The sequence below is a fragment of the Melanostigma gelatinosum genome, assembly GCF_949748355.1.
Source record: "Melanostigma gelatinosum genome assembly, chromosome: 5".
Lineage (NCBI taxonomy): Eukaryota > Metazoa > Chordata > Actinopteri > Perciformes > Zoarcidae > Melanostigma > Melanostigma gelatinosum.
In genome coordinates, this window is record NC_136638.1 from 10,313,558 (window position 1) to 10,332,298 (window position 18,741).

At 45.0% G+C, this 18,741-nt stretch overlaps 3 protein-coding genes across 4 annotated transcripts in view; 2 read left to right on the plus strand and 1 right to left on the minus strand.

Annotated features, from left to right (window-relative positions):
* Positions 1-3,020: 3,020 nt before the first annotated feature.
* Positions 3,021-6,461, plus strand: agtr2 (angiotensin II receptor, type 2). Of its 2 annotated transcripts, none has more exons than XM_079269166.1 (2): positions 3,021-3,237; positions 3,826-6,461. In XM_079269166.1, the coding sequence occupies exon 2, from the start codon at positions 3,892-3,894 to the stop codon at positions 5,158-5,160; it is 1,269 nt and encodes a 422-aa protein (XP_079125292.1). In that variant the 5' UTR covers positions 3,021-3,237; positions 3,826-3,891; the 3' UTR covers positions 5,161-6,461. The 2 variants fall into 2 exon arrangements, with proteins under 2 accessions (XP_079125292.1, XP_079125293.1); XM_079269167.1 differs by having other exon boundaries at positions 3,977-6,461.
* Positions 6,462-8,705: 2,244 nt separating this feature from the next.
* On the plus strand, positions 8,706-11,720 carry LOC306777716 (SH2 domain-containing protein 1A-like). Its single transcript, XM_079268950.1, has 3 exons — positions 8,706-9,267; positions 9,583-9,646; positions 11,172-11,720. Exons 1-3 carry the CDS (start codon positions 9,131-9,133, stop codon positions 11,412-11,414), a joined length of 444 nt encoding a protein of 147 aa, XP_079125076.1. The 5' UTR covers positions 8,706-9,130; the 3' UTR covers positions 11,415-11,720.
* A 1,245-nt stretch (positions 11,721-12,965) lies between these two features.
* The window catches only part of tenm1 (teneurin transmembrane protein 1), a gene marked incomplete at its 5' end in the record, with an annotated part of 163,195 nt that continues 157,419 nt past the window's right edge, over positions 12,966-18,741 (minus strand). The window contains 4 exons of the mRNA XM_079268409.1: positions 12,966-14,489; positions 16,077-16,219; positions 16,980-17,686; positions 18,212-18,513. Of these exons, the coding sequence (XP_079124535.1) occupies positions 13,734-14,489; positions 16,077-16,219; positions 16,980-17,686; positions 18,212-18,513 (1,908 nt within the window). The 3' untranslated portion in view covers positions 12,966-13,733. The remainder of the gene's footprint in view (positions 14,490-16,076; positions 16,220-16,979; positions 17,687-18,211; positions 18,514-18,741) is intronic.

An 18,741-nucleotide genomic window follows, 5' to 3' on the forward strand; every position in this document is an offset into this window, starting at 1 on the left:
CATAGTATAGTTTGTCATTTTTTTATGCTTTGTTATGTTGTAAATAAATGTTATTTTCTGTTGCAGTTACCCAGTGTTGTATCCCTCTTTCTACTGTGGCTTTCGAGCCATAGCATGTCAAAAAATGAATTAAAAAGTCAATCATAGAAAAGCATGTCGAAAAAAGTCATAGTATAGCATGTCATGAAAAGCCATTAAAAAATCATAGTATAGTATGTCGAAAAAAGTCAAAAAGTCATAGTATATCATGTCGAAAAAGTCATAGTATAGCATGTCGAAAAAGTCATAGTATAGTATGTCGAAAAAAGTCAAAAAAGTCATAGTATAGCATGTCATGAAAAGCCATTAAAAAGTCATAAAAAGTCATAGTATAGCATGTCGTAAAAAGCCATTAAAAAATCATAGTATAGTATGTCGAAAAAAGTCAAAAAGTCATAGTATATCATGTCGAAAAAGTCATAGTATAGCATGTCGAAAAAGTCATAGTATAGTATGTCGAAAGAAGTCAAAAAATCATAGTATAGCATGTCGAAAAAGTCATAAAAAGTCATCGTATAGCATGTCGAAATAAGTAATTAAAAAGTCATCGTATAGCATGTCGAAATAAGTAATTAAAAAGTCACGGGATAGCATGTCGAAAAAGTCATAAAAACATCATATTATATATATATACACTTCTTTTGGGATATATTTATACTTATTTTGTAGCTGTTAAATGTCCTTGTTTTTCTGATATTTATCTTGTTTATTGTATATATTTCATGTGTGTGTATGTACGATGAGAGTAATGTGTAACCGGAGTCAAATAAAGCTGATTCTGATTCTGATAGTATAGCATGTGGTTTTTTGCGGTTAAAAGAAAAACTGCGTTAACACGCGATAAAATAATTGTCTGCGTCATTTAATGAATGCGTTCACGCAATAACGCGTTAACTTGCCCAGCACTACTACAAAGTTATAAAAACGTCACAGTATAGCATGTTGAAAAGTCATTAAAAAGTCATGATATACTATGTCTGAAAAGTCATAAAAAAATCATGGTATAGTATGTTTAAAAAACTCAAAAAAGGCTTTTATAGTATGTTAAAAAAATCAAAACAAAAACGTCATAGTAGCATGTCGAAAAAGTCATAAAAGAGGGATATTATTGTATGTTAAAAAAGCATAAAATGTCATATGTCATATGTCGAAAAAAGTCATAGTGCAGTTTGTCGAAAGAAAAGTCATAGTACTTTAAATATAAGCAGTAATAAGCTTCTCACCATACAGCCTATAAACCATAAATGCAATTTTCCACTTACCAAGAAGTGATTCCAGCTCTTATTGTGTCACTGAAAGATTATATAGGCCTCAGAATTTCAGATTTCATTCATAAGGGTTATATTTGACAGTTTATAGCATATTCAGCTCCTTTTACATGTTGAAATATCTCAAACAGGGCGATAAAGCCGGTAAAATGCAGTTATCCACATGTCAAAAAGGGATTACAGCTCCTACCTTCAATATGCTTAAAATCACTTGAGTGGAACCATAATGTAGCAGAAAATAATACAAGTGCCTCCAAATTACAGTAGACTACAGTGCTTCAGTCACTCTACTTAGTTACTTTCCACAACTAGATTACCGAGGGGGGAGCAGAGACATGGTTCTGTCCTTTTACTCTGTCATCTGACATTTCTGTTGGCCAGCATGACACCATCAATTTCAGTTTTTAGTTGGCTTTGGCTTCTCTGTGTGTGTCTGTGTGAGAAGAACAACTGCGCATACCCAGCATGCCAGTGGAAGCACAGCGCATTAGGAAGTTTCCGTTTCGCAAAGCCTAACCATCACATTTGAACAATTCGTCCCATACAGCGAATTCCAAATTTGTCATATCCTGCAAGAAGGTCTTCATTCGTGACCTTCCAAATGTGCTGCTTTCTGTCCCGCCTTCATCCGTCGTCCTCACCGTCAGCTTTCCCAGGGCTATTATAACATTTAGATCCTGATAGATACTCAATGGAGCAGAGTGCACACACACACACACACACACACACAAACACAAACACATGTCTAAACACGCATGTAAACAGAGGCGAGCACGTTGCATTGATGCGTGCATGCCAGGCTGAGATTAAGGACAGTTGCACAACTACTAAAGCAAAAGTGCCCACGTACATGTGTAAATGCACGTGCACGGACAGGGAGAGCCGCACGCTCACACCGTTGATCAAAGGAGCTGTGATGTAATCAGTCTCAGAGCTTTGCGAGCATCCCTCATTAACTTTTACCAGAGGCTCTAATGAAAAACCACTGGAGGGAATCTCCGTTTTCTCTCCTCCTTTCCCTCCACTTCCCCCCCCCCCCCCCCGCTATCCTTCTCATCTCCTTGTTCACTCCCTGCAGTATCTGCTCGTCCTCCTCCTCATTCATCTTCCACACTGTGCCTCCCCTCTCTCCCTCTGCCCCAGTGGCTGGCTCGACTTCCGCTGAGACAGAGTAAATATTTCCCATGTCTTATCTGACCGCTGACAGGACGAATATGACACAACGTGCGAGGCGCCGCTCATTAAGACGCGGCCTCCGTTCCCCGGGTCAGAGGTCACAGCGGGGACAGCTGTGGCTTTACGTTTAACACCTCAAACACACTGGTTGTGTGAATAGTTACGGTCAGGTATGAATCATGGTTTTGTGTCTGCAGTCACGGGAGACGCAGCTATTACTCAACCACACATCTTGACTTGATTTTCTTAGTTTTGGCCTTTTCTGGTAGAGACTCTGGGAGGGAGGGAAAAAAGGAGGGATCAGATGAAACATACAGATAGAGAGAGAGAGAGAGAGAGAGAGAGCATGTTGGTCTTATTCTCTTTGTCTCTGCAGGCTGGCTTGTGTCCAGGTAAAGTCCAGCCTCTTGGTTATGATGAAGGTGGGACGTGTAAGCGACTGCCCTGTTGTGCAATCATCATGAGGCTCTTGGGGGCTATAAGACCCCGAACCTCATCTGGTTTCTCAGAGCCTTCAGTCTGCTTTCTCCACACACACACACACACACACACACACACGCTCACACACACGCTCACTCACACACACACACAGGCAGACTCACACAAACACAGAGGCATGATATGGTCCGGGGTAGTCAGTTGTGCAGATTTCCCTTCGAGGGGTCAGAGGAGCAATTGTCAAGACATGGACTTCAGCCAAAAGAAGCATTGAAACCCGCCTGACTGCTTGGACTGGAGGCTCAATCGCTCACAGGTAAGATGACTTCTTTAAATAGATAGAAATCACATTCTCAATCTGCTTTTATTTGTCAATATCTCATTTATTATTGAAATGAATCCTTGTCTTAAAGGTTCTCTCACTAATTCAACTGTCTTAACATAACGACGAGCTCTTTTTATTGAAACATCGTTATTTGAAGATGTCATTTCACTTATCTCACCGATTGCCTGCTTTAAATTAAATTTTAAAGTTTCTGTTATTAATAATGCACTTCGCTGGTGCACCGGAGCATAATAGGATCAGTTTCAGTGACTTAAGATTCCTGTGAATCCATTAAATCTAAAATTAAGTTGACACTTTTCATTAAAAAAAAACGTGCTTCAGTCATCAACACAAAATTGATGTTTCTGAGGGAGCGCTGGAGCAGCCAGATTATTACAACCCCTCCATATGTATTTCATTACTGCCCAACTTCAAGAATGCTGTAATGCATTTTTGCTGTGATTAGTTATCAAGTAGAACAGCGAATAAACACTGCGGCCAACTAAACATGACTCTGTTCTATTGTGTCCATAAAAGGCAGCCGGAGTTTGAACGTCCTCTGTTTTGTTTTATTTCCAGCTGACCTCGGAAAACTGAAAGGGGGAAAGTGAAATTGGGTGACGCAAGGGCACAAGCAGTCCCATAATGGCAATCCCAAGTGACCTCTCGCTTTTCAACTCCACCTCCTCCCCCTATTCTATGACGGAGACCTTTCTGAATTCCTCTCTAGCCCCCTCTGCTCCCCACTGCCCAGACTGGCCTCCTGTGCCCATGACCACGGTCATCCCCGCCATCTACAGCATCATCTGCGTGCTGGGAACCGTAGCCAACGCCCTGGCAGTGTGGGTGTTGGCCCACGCCAGTGCCTCGAGGAGAACTGTGGCCAACACTTTCATGCTGAACCTGTGCGTGTCCGACCTGCTGTTCCTGCTGTCGCTCCCGCTGTGGGCCGTCTACTACGCCCAGGGCTACAGCTGGCCCTTTGGCCGGGAAGCCTGCAAAGTCTGCGGAGTGCTCCACAACCTCAACCTCTACGCGTCCATCTTCTTCATCACGTGCATGAGCATGGACCGTTACCTGGCCATCGTGCGTCCGCTCCGCTCCCAGAGCGCACGGTACCCCAAGCGCGCCCGGCTCACCTGCATCCTGGTGTGGGTGCTGGCATGCGCTTGCTCGGCCCCCAGCGTTTATCTGAGGGACACTTACTACCTGGAGGAGCTTGGCGTGAAAGCCTGTGCCATTACATATCCCGATCATACCTGGTACCTGACCCTGGTCTGGATGAAGATCGCTCTGGCCTTCCTGCTGCCACTGTTTGTCACCTCTTGCTGTTACTCTGCTATCGGTAGACACTTGCTGGCTGATACAGGGTTGGTAAGAATGCAGACTTCATCACAGCCCCCCAGCGTGCCCTCTGTTAAATCACTGGAGTCCAAGGAGAGCTGCAGTAAACCAGAGCGACCTCCGACCCCCTGCGTGTGCCCCGGCTCCAGCGGGGGCAGGCCCCTGGAGGGCCGGGGGCTTGAGCGGGTGTTGTGGACAGTAGCTGCTGTGGTCCTGTCCTTCTTCATCTGCTGGTTCCCCTTCCACTGCGTGACCTTCTTGGGAGTGCTGAAGAGCGGCGGCTGGGTGGACAGCTGCGGGGTAACCTGGACCATCGACACCCTCACACCGCTGACCCTCTGCTTGGGATTCTCAAACTCGGCCATCAACCCGGTGCTCTACTGCTTCATCGGCAACCATTTTCGGGGCCGTCTGGGGGGCCTCTGCAAGGGCCTGTGGGCTTGCCTGAAGGCCCACGGGGAAGATAACAGCCAGAAGAGGGGCTCCTTCAGCACCAGGCTGAGCTCCTTCTCTCGAAAACTTAGTGACCTGAAAGACCTGGCGATTGTGGAGACCTCCGGTCCGAACTGACCAGGCCACCTGGAGGGCAGGCTGTCCCCTTCCCTCCACTGGCTTCACACTCCAGAGTGACGCTAACGTCATGTGACTGCTGCACTCCACACTAAAGCATGGCTGCTGCGTGAGATGGAGCTGTAACTGTGATCAAATTCCAGCAGAGCTTAACGCTTGCTCTACGAAGACAGAAATAAAGTTATTACAAAATATAAAGCTGAGAGGTTTAGAGTTTTGAGGCTGGTAGCCAAACGGCGTAAGGAACTGAAGTTGAACATTTCATGTCTTTAATGCTGTACACAACCCGCTCAGCACCAAACAGACACACAGACACAGCTAGCGACTGGCTGGTGAACATAGTGGAGCATTTCATAAAGAAAGAATCAAGTGTAATGTAGGTTTCAGGTTGCAGGAAAGGAAACCTGTAGGGAGTAAGGTACAGCTGCTCTGCTAAGCTAGGCTAATGATGTTGTAGCAGGACTGGTGCAGCTGCAGCTGCTTTTTCTTTCTTTGTAATGCTTGGATTTAGCTTCTGCCTCATTTACATGCTATGATAAACGTCATCACAAAGATGATCTATTTTTTACATGAAAATAGGTATGAAAGAGTTCATTTAGCCTTTCATTAGGCTAGCTGTGGCTAATCTCAACAGCTAGCTTGAATTCAAGCTCAGCTTTGTAGTTTTGCAAACTATGTTTTCTCAGAAATTATACACTTCTGTGGCATTCCAATATTTAATATGGTGTCTCCATTTTGACTGAATGTTTTATTCCTGTATTTTGGCATTGTAGGCCAAAACATTATGAAATAGAGCTGTATAGGGATAATTATTAATAACATGTCATAACAATGCTACATTTACTGTTCCTTTTTGGGACCAATGCATTCATTATATGTGTAATCATGAAACTTGTAACATTTTAATTGTATTATTCTGGAAAGGCAGTTTAGGAAAACGGAAATGAATGCATTTCTTTGACTGTAAATGAGAACAAGAAATAAAGTGAACAATACTTCCTTATTAAAAATGCCACATCGTTGTTTGATTTCTGTTCTTTTACTAAAATGGGAGATTGTCCGATGCCACACAGACAGCGATTTGGTGAAACTGATTCCATCAATGATTTTTTGACTTTCCTTTTTCTCACCCTCCACCAGCTGTGACTCCAGAGCTGCCCCCAGCAGGGAATGAGAGTGCTGGGATTACAGATGGACAGTCAGTCTTCCCTCTTTTCCCAGAATGCCTCACGTGGATTTCGTAACATATCAAGGGCAGATATCATAATCTCATACTAATGTCCATATGATGCATTCCAGTCTGGCCGGTTGAGTTGGTTCGAGGGAGCGGCCGGCTAATCAATGATTTATCTCTGTCCGCTATTTGTGTCCAGTATGGATCCACTGCATTCTGCGTTGACCCCGGCCTGCCCTGTGAGCCAGAGCCAAGGGAGTATGGTTTCATTTTGTTTTGCACTGGTGAAGACTGTGAGACTATTATACGCTAGAATGTTGAGTGGTAAATGCTCGAAATGTTTTCGTTCAAGTCTAAATGTTGACGTGTTCTTGCATTTTTCTGTTCTAAACTTAGAACTAAAACAGCCTGACTGTTTTCACACATTAATAAGCCACAAAAAGAGGAAGACAAGGCATCCAGTCTGTACTTCAGTCTTGTTTTAGCTGTTATGTTACACACGCACACACGCTCACTCACACTCGACACAATTACATGATTATTTTTTCTTCTTTTCTTTCTTTCTTTGTTTTGTTGTAATGTAATGTCTAATGCATATTTTATTTTTTCTTCGTCATTTTGTAACATTTTAATATTATATGGGTGGAGGCTTCAAATAAGCCAAGTTGGCTTTCTGTCTCTTCCTGCACTGTGATTCACTTCTTACTGTTATGTTTGGTTATTTTAGATTTTATTGTTTGAATTGTGCAAAAATAAATAAACTCTAAACTCTAAACTTGCAGCACATCATTCCTCAATAATCTTGCAACGTTTCCACTGGATGGCGCTAAAGTGCTGTGAAAGCAATGAACACGCTGCCGCTGGCTGCTTACCCAGACAGAGCCCCCAAGTCCCACCACTCATGATCTTTGTGAGCCGAGGGAAAGATGGCTCTGACACAGACTGATGACTCATGTAGGATACTGCTCTGAATGTATGAAAACACAAATCTTCCAACAAAGGCTGCGTTTAAAGAGTGACACCAGCTCATAGGATGCACTGAATGTTACAAATACAGTTCGTCTTTCTGACGGATCCTTGGCAGGAGCATCTGGTGGACCGAGGGACTCCATGTAGTCGGGAACACGGTGTGAATGAAGAGCATCACAGCCACGAACAACATACATCTCAACACGGCTGATGAGCTTATACCACCAGACGCCGCGCTGTCGTCTTGAGAACGGCTGCAAGTATTCAATATTTTAATCACCATCTTTAATTTGACACAACAGAACTTTTTTTTTTTCTCCCACTGACAGCACAGATTGCAGGATGAGTTAGTCGCAGCTCCGCAGTATGTTGCTGCGCACGGCTTCGTTCGCTGATGCCTCGCTGTTGTACAGAGCAGGGATGTGTGTGTCTTAAAGAAGACGGACCAGTGGCACGTGACTGACAACATGTGTTGTAACAGTGTGGATGTGTGACGTAAGATGAGAAGTATGTGGGGAACTCGTTTAAACTTGCTGCTCGGCTGCCGTCAAACATCTCGCTCTGACATGAGTTCAATTGAACATGTCGACGTTTAACACGATGAGCAGCTAGGCCCCGGAGTTCATCTCTTTCTTCTTCTGTGTTTTAATACAAGTCTAAGTCGAGGAATAAGAAGAACTACTGGTCATGTCTTTTTATCCATGTGGTCAGTTGTTATAAGGAACTAAATACAGCTGTGACAGCTGGGGTACAGCGACCCGTTACTTTTCAGATTAAGATTGTACATAAAACATGTTATTCATTTATAAAATACAATGCATTGTTAAAAATGAAACCACTGGTTCTTCAGCTTTTTGACCTCTTACAATAAAGCAATGTCTTTTCATGTTTTATGGTCCATTTGAACAACAGTATGAGAATATTTTACCAACAAAAAAACAAGATTAGAAAAAAAGGACATCAAAAAATCGGTCAATATATCACATATATTACTCACATGGGCCATTTTGCTGTGTGATTACTTTTCTTCCATGAAGTACATTTAGCTTCTGTACTTTCACTTTTAGGACGTTCTACTGTAATGTTTACATGTGTTGGTGCTTTATTTACTGTAGATAAAGGATCTCAGTATATAGTTGTTCCTCTGCAGTTTTGTGAAGTAAAGCGTACATCACTATTCAGGGAACTGAGGTGGAAACAGAAAACATCAAACTTATTTTAAAAGGAACCGACGCGAGGCCTCTAGATGAATGAGCTGGAAACAGTAGAAGTCACTGCATAAGCACAATTTACATTTTCCTGTGTGAAAAGATTGATATTGCTTTTGTTTTTAATCCCTCTCTTGTGCTCTCTATTGTTGTGGAAATATTCAGTTCCAATCTTTGAAGTCATTTCCTGTCGAAAAAAATACAACCATTTCCTGAGAGATACACAAACTCACATTTTACGTGTGTGCTGGTGTGCACATGCGTGTGCGTGCGCGTGCGTGTGTGTGTGTGTGTGTGTCTTACAGTGGAAGAGGAAGGCTGAGCAACAAGACATAAAGGTTAGCGAGGTTAGAAAGCTGCTATCAGTCTGGGTAAGAAAAGCGGAAAATCAGAACGCTGGCTTGCCAAAGCTCAGGCTCCCAAACGGACATTTGAAAGAGCAAGAACCAAATATCTAATGAGAGGCTGGAGAGCTGCCTTACCTGTGTGCCCAGTCCAGAGCATTCACAGTGAAGACCAAAGGGCTCGCCTGCAGTGAAAACGTGAAGGTGCATGAGAAAGAGAGAGCGGAGAGGAGGCACTTGGGAGCAGAAGAACAAGTAGAAGCGGAGGAGCCGCGATGGAGAACCTGCCGGTGTACCACGGACCCATCGGCAAGGAGGAGGGGGAGAGACGGCTGGCCCAGGACGGGCGGGACGGGTGCTACCTGGTCCGCAACAGTGACTCCGTGCCGGACGTCTACTGCCTGTGTGTGCTGTGAGTACAAACACCAGATTGTGAAGTATCTCCGCTTCTTCACCTCAGTAATCACATCGACACACAATCCTATTTCCTGCTGTTATAGAGATTATTGATCTCCTCACATCGGAGACAAGCAGAAACAGGTATGAACTGAAGTGTCAACTGAAACCCCCCAACAATATGGTGGCCTTTTATTAAGTGTGACATGTGAGTCTCGAAGGAGCAATGATGATGATGATAATAATGACTGCTGGGGGGTCAGATATGCATTTCACTAAACTGAAAGATGAGCCAAGGGCCAAACGCTGTTTCTGTTGTGTTTGTGTGCAGGTACAGCGGCTTCGTCTACACATACAGACTCCACAAGGACAACACGGGCTCGTGGGCTGCTGAAGTGAGGCATTTTTTTATCATTGCATTCTTCTTGCTCTCATTCTTTGCAGACTTCTTTGCGCGCCCTAGCAACTCCACAGGAGCAGCAAAGCAGCTGCACATCCACCTCGTGTTGATTAGTTCTAGAGGTTGTTTTGGTGACAGCCTCATTTAGCGAGCTGTGAATTTGAGGCAAAGATGATTTTTTTTCTTTCTTCTTCTTTCTTTTCTCCAAGAACGACAGCACTGATAAATGGGTTCTTTTCCTTTCGCAACAACACCCTGTGACATATAACCCCCCCTGAACACCACCACATTTAAGACTCCACACCATCAGCATATACTCCAGAGATGGGAAACTTATAATTGCATTTGACGGCACTGCTGATGGGATATGTAATGGAGCACTGAGGGTTGGCAAACACACAGAGATGTGAACGCATGGAGACATCTGAAGTCTGTGTCTCCCGCTGACAACCGAAGCTCGATGCTGTTGTAACTACATTTGGCCCTCGCTCCTTTATTTTAAACAGACAGCGTCAAGTCAACAGACAAATCTCACTACAAGCCGGATAACGGTTTACATTACTCATGTGCAATATCAATCGCTTTAATGGAATATCCCGGGGAACAGAGGCAACACGTGTGGCCGGAGACGGAAACATCCAAAGTGCTTCTCTGTGGAGACGGCCTCTCTCTACGTTTGATTGAGTGATTTCCAAATGGATTCAAAATAATATATATATTTTTTTGTTCACCATCACAGCATGATTGATTGCACAGGATAAAAACAATGTGTTTTTTTATGTCCTTACTTAACTAAATTATAACACAAATACTGATAATGCGTCATAGTTTGTTGATGTTAGACTGACAGCTGACAGCTGTTTATGAGGGTTATTGCAGTAAAGATGATCCGAGAGATCCTTGATGAAGTTTCACTGAAGCTAAATGAAGAAAGTCACACTGAATTGCTGTTGCAGTGGAAGATGAATTCCAAACAACTTATTTTGTTTTTACATCATTTCTAAAAATGATCTTTGTGTTTGTTTCACTTTTCTTCAGTCTCCAGTAAAAGCTGTTGAGATACTGTTGGGACACGATAAGCATCTTGAATGTCACATGTACATCTGAAAATAAACGCTTTTTGTTGTCCAACGAAACATGAAAAAGAGCCCAGGGGAGTGAAGACTTTCAGAGAATGAATCCTAATTTAGCTTTTAAACCCCTCGAGTACAGATTTTATCCTCCGTAGTTTTTTTTAGGGCAATTACAGATTACATTTCGTGTGCATCACCTTATTTATTGATATATTTGATAGCCTTAAATGCGAGCTCAGTGTGGATATATGAAAATATAATTGGCGTGATTCCCTGCCCACAAATGTGCTGAAGTTCCTGCCTCAGCCTTCAGCGTATCTGATGTCTTTTATCAGGTGAATCTGTGAGCGCTCATTTCAAGCCGGTGCCGTCCCCTTCATTCCCCGCGTGCACCATTTAATGTGGAAGATGAAGACGGAGAAGCTGAATTCCCCTCTTGTGTTTCAGACCATTCCTGGTGTGCAGAAACGATATTTCCGGCAAATCAAGAACTTGATAGCAGCTTTCCAGAAGCCGGGGCAAGGAATTGCCATGCCTCTGCTCTACCCTGTCACAGCTCAGACACCGGCGGCTGGTAATAGCCTGCCGCCGACACACAGCAGCCAAACCGCCCACCTCCATCAGCCGCCGCCTCACGCTGCTAAGGGACACAAGAACAGGAACAAGGAGGCGCGGCAAGCTGTTGGTTAGCGGTGAACCCGAAGCTCACCATTGACCTGATTATAAACAAGAAAACTCTGTTGCATTTTCCAGGCTGTGCGTGAAGTAAATGTCTTTTTTTCTTCTTCTTCCAGTTAATCAGCTCCTGTTAGTTACATTTAGTCATTTAGGCTCTAGCTGTGACTCAGATCTCAGCTTCCTTCCAGCATCTCTCTCTTTTCTTTTTTCTTCCCAACTAATGCGGCACAGAAAGAGCCTCATAACTTTCAGGGATGTGATGTAAAATAATCAAGTGCTGAAGCATTAATATCCATCACTGTAAGCTGACAACAAATGCTGTGCTCTGTTTTCTTAATGCAATTCAGTTGTGTGAATGGCAAAGAAAATAAATGATATTGGTTTGAAATAAACTATTTTAAATGAGGTCACACACACACACACACACACACACACACCAGAGCCTCCGTCTGACACATAATGTGGAACAAAAATTCAATTTGACATATTGAAGTACTGATTTCCGAGGAGAGAATGCTGACTGCTAGAGAGAGGGGGGGGTCTGTCATTCATCTGATTGACATTACTGGCTCCTCATGAAAAAAATTTGAGAGCGAGAGGGAGAGAGAGCATCCATTCAGCCCAGACCATTCTTCAGTGCAGCGGTCTCCTAGCAACCGGACCCTCCATCTTTTCACCGGCGAGATGAGCTTGGACAGTATCTAACGGAGCATATGTTTTAGAAGGGAAGGTGCATCGCGGCCGATCAGCAAAGCGCTAGTCAGGAACGTATATATATCACCTGCTCGCAGTCACAACATATGCATTGTGAGGCTTTGTCATCCGCAGCCCAGGAGAGAAACACAAACAATTAATGGTGGGCAGATGGCGAAGTGACTGTGGGAGGGTGGCGAGTGGGGGATAGGCAGATGGACGGGGAGGTGGATTAGTGGTAGCTCGATTAAAAAAAAGAAAGAAAAGAAAAACAAACAAACTTCTCTGCTTTCTTTTCAAACTTTCTTTTTTTTGGTGGGGGTTGGCTTGGAAGTAGTTCACATGTAGTCTGATTGGCATTTCCTAATGAGAGGAGACAAGCTGTAGAGACCGGCACAGCCAACTCCAGGTCCTGCCCCTTCTGCACTCACCACCCACTCACTAAGCCTCAGCTGTCACATTTCTTTTTCCCTTCCTCTGTGCTTTTTCTTCTTCTTCCCTCTCTCCCCCCCCTCTCTCTCGCTCTCTTCTTCTTCTCCTCTTCTGACAGACGCAGGTTTCTCATGCATATCTCGGTTTGAGCCATAATGATGGGTGATAACGACAGCACAGATTTGAAAGTTACAAACTCCCAGAAACAAGAACAAAGAGCGCATGAAAAAGTGTGTGGAGGGAAGGCGCAGAGACGGAGAACACGCCAGAGAGAGAGAGAGTGAGTGAGAGTGAGTGAGAGAGAGAGAGAGAGTGAGTGAGAGAGAGAAATAAGCAACAATACCGATGAAATCCCCACGAGCAATCTGGTAATTCACACATAATAACTTTAATCAGCATTGGAACCCAATAAAGTCAGATTTTTCAGCGAGAATATTTACTATAGCCATGTATAATTCTTTGCAAAAATGTAACTGTTTTTCTATTGATTAACAACACTGACACTTACTTATGAACAACAGAATTTCCAGTTGAGCACTTTTTTCAGTGTGAAAGCACTGGCTATGTACATTCTTGATTTCAGTATACACACTCATACAAACTACTGTTGGAGCACACTAGAGGCGGAACACCGGGGGAGGTTTCCTTCTCTAAAGGGGAGTGCCAGAGTTGACAAGGCCTCTCTCACACAATATGTAAACGATAGTATTTCCGAGGTAAACCATGGAGGAACTCAAATGGCAACCGGAGAGCTCTTGATTTTGAGTCATGAAGAGGATTATTCACTGGCCATCCTAAAGTCTTCGTCTCTACAGCTCAGTGAATCCAAAATGAAGAACAGTGTTGAAACAGCAAAGGACAGACGGTCAAGTCCATCAGTTCGACGGTAAGTCGGTCGGTCGGTCGGTCTCAGGTCGGTCTCAGGTCAGGATACAAAAAGCAAAGCCACAGCCAAACCACACTGCTTGTGCCACTGTTAGAAATTGGAGAACTGGACGATAATAATAAAATACCATCATTTTGTCACAATTAAAGGCATTTGGAAATCATTTTTTCCCCCAATCTCTCTTCTTGTTCTTCTTTGTCGTCGTCTTCTTCTTCTTCTTCTTTTTTTTTGTTGATACAGTATAGAAACAGTAGAACAAATCAGAGTAGAGTAGAAACAGGCAGTCTTTGGTGGGGCGGGGGGCTGCTCACGTGTCTCTGTTACCTGCCCCCCACCTCGCTTAGTGTCATAAAGTGGATGTTGGAGGGGCAGTCGGACAGCTCCGGCTGCTGCTCTATAGGCAGGGAGTAGTAGCCGTCGTAACCCTGAACCAGTCCTCCGGACAGCAGCTGCTGCTTCTCCGCCTCGCTCCACGCCCTGCTCCCCACGTCCCCTAAATCCACCCTCTTCCTCTCCTTCTCCCACGCGCCCTCCACCGCTCTCTTCCTCGCCTCCTCCCTCACCCGCGCCCTCTCCTCCTCCTCGCTCCCGCCGTAGCGCACGCACAGGCACAGCAGCCCCTGCTGAAGGGTGATATCGGCGAATCTTCGAGTCCTGCCGTTCACCGTGGCGCTCATCTGAGACACGCTCACGTTCACCCCGCTCTCCAGGACGCGGCCCCCGACTCCCAACCCCAGGGCGAGGTCCTCCTCGACGGGCCGGGACTGGAGGAAGTGGTGGGTGTCGCAGCCGTGCACGGTGAAGCTCAGCCCGCTCAGGTGAACGGCTCCATTCAAGATGGCCGCCACGCGGCGGCTGTCCTCGCTGGCTACGCCGATGACTTGGGCGCTGACGCGGCCGTGGGAGACGGCGAACCGGATGCTGGGGCCGAGAAGAGAGGGCCGGGAGCCGAAGGGGGGAGGCCGTGTCGGTCTGTGGCGAGTTGAGCCAACAGGCTCCGAGACCAGAGGTAGCCTCTCCAGCGAGATGAAACTCCTCAGCTGTCTGCGCAGCTCACACTGGATCCCCAGAACCACCTGGGAAAAAACATATACAATATACAACAATATATGACAGAGGTTTGAATGCACTTCAAATGTCATCCGTGATGGTCGATTCCTCCACAACAGACATTTTGAAGTATAACAGATAAAGCTAAATGAATGATGCCTCTGTTCCATTTGTGTGGCTCAATAGCTTGCTGGACGCATGCACAATGGGTCTGTTTCACGGAGGACGTTTGACTTGCAGCACAGCTGTGAATAATAGAATGAATGACGGCTGAATTCCTTTCAGCCTTTCAGTTTCAAGGTCCTGGTATTGTGCGTGCCGTCACGCTGTCACAGCATAGACACTGGAACACATCCATAATTAATGTTATTTGTAACAACTGTGCTTTTCTTATTGTTAAAAAGTCAAAATGGCAGTTGTGAAAGAAGCAAACCTGAGTGGAATGTAGCCATAATTAAGATTATTACTTTCCTAGTCTCACACAGACAGACCTATCTACTGGACACAGCGCTGTGTCAGCGCTAACCAAACCCCAAATTCCTCCGAACATTATCATTTTGCTTTTTGGGGGAAGAAAATGATTTGGCTTGTTTGTATTTCTTTGAACCAATCGCAGTCGTCTGTAGTGGCGCCGAGCACAGCATGCGGCGACTGTGCCCTTGCAGAAGACACAGCAGTGCAGATCGTAGAAGAATGCCGCGAGAAATATGCAGCCCATGGCAGGCTTACACCCGCAGTGTACACCCACTGAGTCAGACTATTACTTTAATGACATCTAGGACTGGGCATCGGTACTCGGTACCATTACTGTATTGTCCTAAACTACCAAGTAGTATTAAAACGTCGTCAAACGATACCTGCAATGATGAAATAATGACTCATCTTAAAATGATGACTGCGTATCTCAAAAGTCTATATTTTGTAAATGTTTCTCAGTAAGATACTAAGTCATTATGATGCTTTTCAGGATCCTTTTCTTTTCCATCACAGGGCTCAGATTTCATCTTATTTGTCTCTTCTACTGGTGGAAATGGGCTTCCATAGTAATCTTTGCAGCCGTGCTGTGATGAAATTATAATACGGTATTAAATTAAATAAATGAACAAAATGAATAAAGCCAAGTGAATTCGTTAAGAGATGATAAAATAACATCAAAAATTATTTGATGAATTAAGTTATTGTTTTTCCACATCTGTGATTTTGTCCCATGCAATGCACAACGGATGGATTGTTATAAATTCATTGAACAGTCATTTATTTCACATGTGAGTTTACCTAAATTACTCATGTCGACTCACGGCTATTTTCATAATGGATTAATCCGACAAGAGTTTTTTCATTTAATTGACCAACTGTCTAATCCTTTAAAGATATTAAATTTACAATGATACGAAACAGATAGAAGCTGTAGGAAGAAGCCAAATGAGGCATCAAACATATTCAAATGTTCTGCAGAGAAAGAAAAAAAAGGGGCTCAAATTACCAAAACATATTTGAAATGTATTTGGCATAGACCAAGGGATAACCATGAACTATTGTTAGAGGGACACACAGTTAGAATAATTAGAAAGGGCCTTGCAGGTGACTACGGCTTGTCGTGGTGGAAGGCTCACCTTGCTGGAGTCCCAGTCTTGTGTCTTGGTCTGGGTCTTCATCAGTTCATATGTTTGCTCCATTCGGCCCACTTCAGGCTTCGGGAAGCCTGGGACGACATTATGAAGCTGGAAACCAAATAGCTGCAACCAGCTACCAATGTCTGGAGACACACACACACACACACACACACACACACACACACACACACACACACACACACACACACACACACACACACACACACACACACACACACACACACACACACACACACACACACACACACACACACACACACACACACACATACATACAGTGACGCACAGAGAAAGAGAGAAAGTTAGAACATAATGTGTATACAGTGAAACAAACAAAAAGTCATAAGGCCAGAGAAACAGCACGTACAGGAAACACACAATACACGAGCATCATACTGGGCAGAGACGGTTCGGCTGGTGTTTCCCTGACAAACGCATTCTGTAATAAACAACCCCGCGGCAGGGAAACGTGACAGGCCAAATGAATGTTCCATTAACCAGAAGGACATACGCCCCCACGACATCCTGTATTCATTCTCCTGCTCTCCTATTCCATCTCTTTCCCTCGCCTCGCTTTCTGTTTGGTCTCTCGGGGAAACAGTATGTTCTTGACAGACAGAAGGAACAAAACATAACAGCCTGTGTTCAAAAAACAAGTTGATCAGAGGCATGGCTGTCCTTTCTGTCACATCATTTCTTTCCGCCATGCAGCTCACCTGTGGTTAGCTGTGTGCCCCGTTCACTCACTCTTAATGGCAGATGTTTCCCGTGTGTGTGTTTGTGTGGGGGGGAGTAGTTTCTGATGAGAGAACTACCTGCCTGTATGTGTGTGAGATCTGAAACGTGGCAGCTTGTGTGAGCGGGTGCATGTGTGAGGCTCACCTGTAGTAAACTCCGTCACCTCCTCCACTTTGCCAACTGGGCAGTTGTTCTTGAAGGCGTACACGTTGAACGGCTTCGGCTCCTTGCTCAGCTCCCCCCACAGTTCGTGATTGGGCGAAGTCCATCGACCGGCTAGCGTGTCGTAATCCCGCCTGCCCAAATGGACAAGACGCGAGAGAGGATCGTACAAGCCTCCGTGGAAGCCGATGACAAGCTGGAAGTCAGGGTTGGTGTCCTGGTAGACCTCTCCGTAAGGGGTGTAGAGGATCTCTTTGACCAGGCGCCCCTTGCTTGAGAAAACCGCCCTCGGAGTCCCCACGCTGTCGCAGGCGACGTAGTACTCCTCCCCGCTGCTCAGCTCCATGGCGATGAGGAGGCCCTGCAGGTCGTAGTACAGCGACGTGATCAGATTGCTGCTGTGGTTGTACAGATGGCTGACCCTGGTGGGGTGCGACAGATCGGCATAAAAGAACTGCAGCTGCTCGCCCTGGCTGCTTTTGGTGGCCACGCGGCGGCCCAGCCCGTCGTAGCGATACCACACGGTGCGGTCGGTCGCTCGGTTGAAGACGCGGGTCAGCAGGCCGTTGGAGTTGTAGTCAAACAGGTCATTGGCTCGCTGGCGGAGGAAGCCGTCTTCATCCACGCTGTACTGTAACTCGCCGAGGTGTGTGATGCGGTCTCTCTGGTCGTAACGCAGCGGCGTCAGCCTGGAATGAAACCAAACAAGTTGATACATTAATACTGCTGAGAACTTAGAAAACAACAAGAGTCTACAGCCATGCTAGCATCTCTGTTGGGCTGCACTATAGCGGTACTTCAAGCAAGATGCAAATGTCGACATGCTAACATGCTCGCAGTGACAATGCTAACACGCGGAATTTTTAGCAGGTATGATGTTAACCAAGTTCAAAATCTTAGTTTAGCCTGTTAGCATGCTAATATCTGCTAATTAGCACTAAACACCAAATTGAGCTGAGGTTGATTGGAATGTCGTTTGATCATTGCAGTCATTACAGCCTGGGGAACGTGAATGTCTGTAAAATATGTCACGGCAATCCAGCAAAGAGTTGTTGAGATAATTCAGCCTGGACAAAAGTTGACCAACTGACATTGCCAACTCGAAAGCCAAGTTGCAAGCAAGGCTTAAAAATAGGATAATAACACGTGCAATACACATTGTAACAACACATTCTTTGCTGTAAAATGCATCGCTATCGGTACTGACTACTTACCGAGCACTGGTCCCGTGGCTGAGCAGGTTGATGTTCCCGTTGAGGTCGTAGCTGTAGCGCCACTGGGGCCGCTCATTAACAGAGGCACTTTGCAGCTGGCTGTCTGCATCGTACTCGTAAGTGTAGCGTGTCACGTTGTTGTCCACGCCCACCCTGATATCACAGGTGGTCGTGCGCCCCGCCGAGTCATACTGGATGGTCATCCAGTAGGCGATGGATTTAAGGATCTCATACTGGACCTCGACCACCTGGCCGTAGGAGTTGAACACCTTCGTGTGCTTCATCAGATGGGTGGTGATCACCTAGGCAAGCGTAGAGGAGATGGGTTGGATTCGCGATTGACGAGAGCCCATAATGAACCAAAACAGTGAGGTTATGGGCAATAAAACCAAAACAAGGAGCCGACAGATGCTTGATCGCTTCGTATTGCATTCAATCTTTGTTAATGTCACAACATCAAAGTCACAATTTGAAGCTGGACTACTACAGACGTCCTAATTAACGTGTGTGCTGTTTTAGTTGAGAGTATT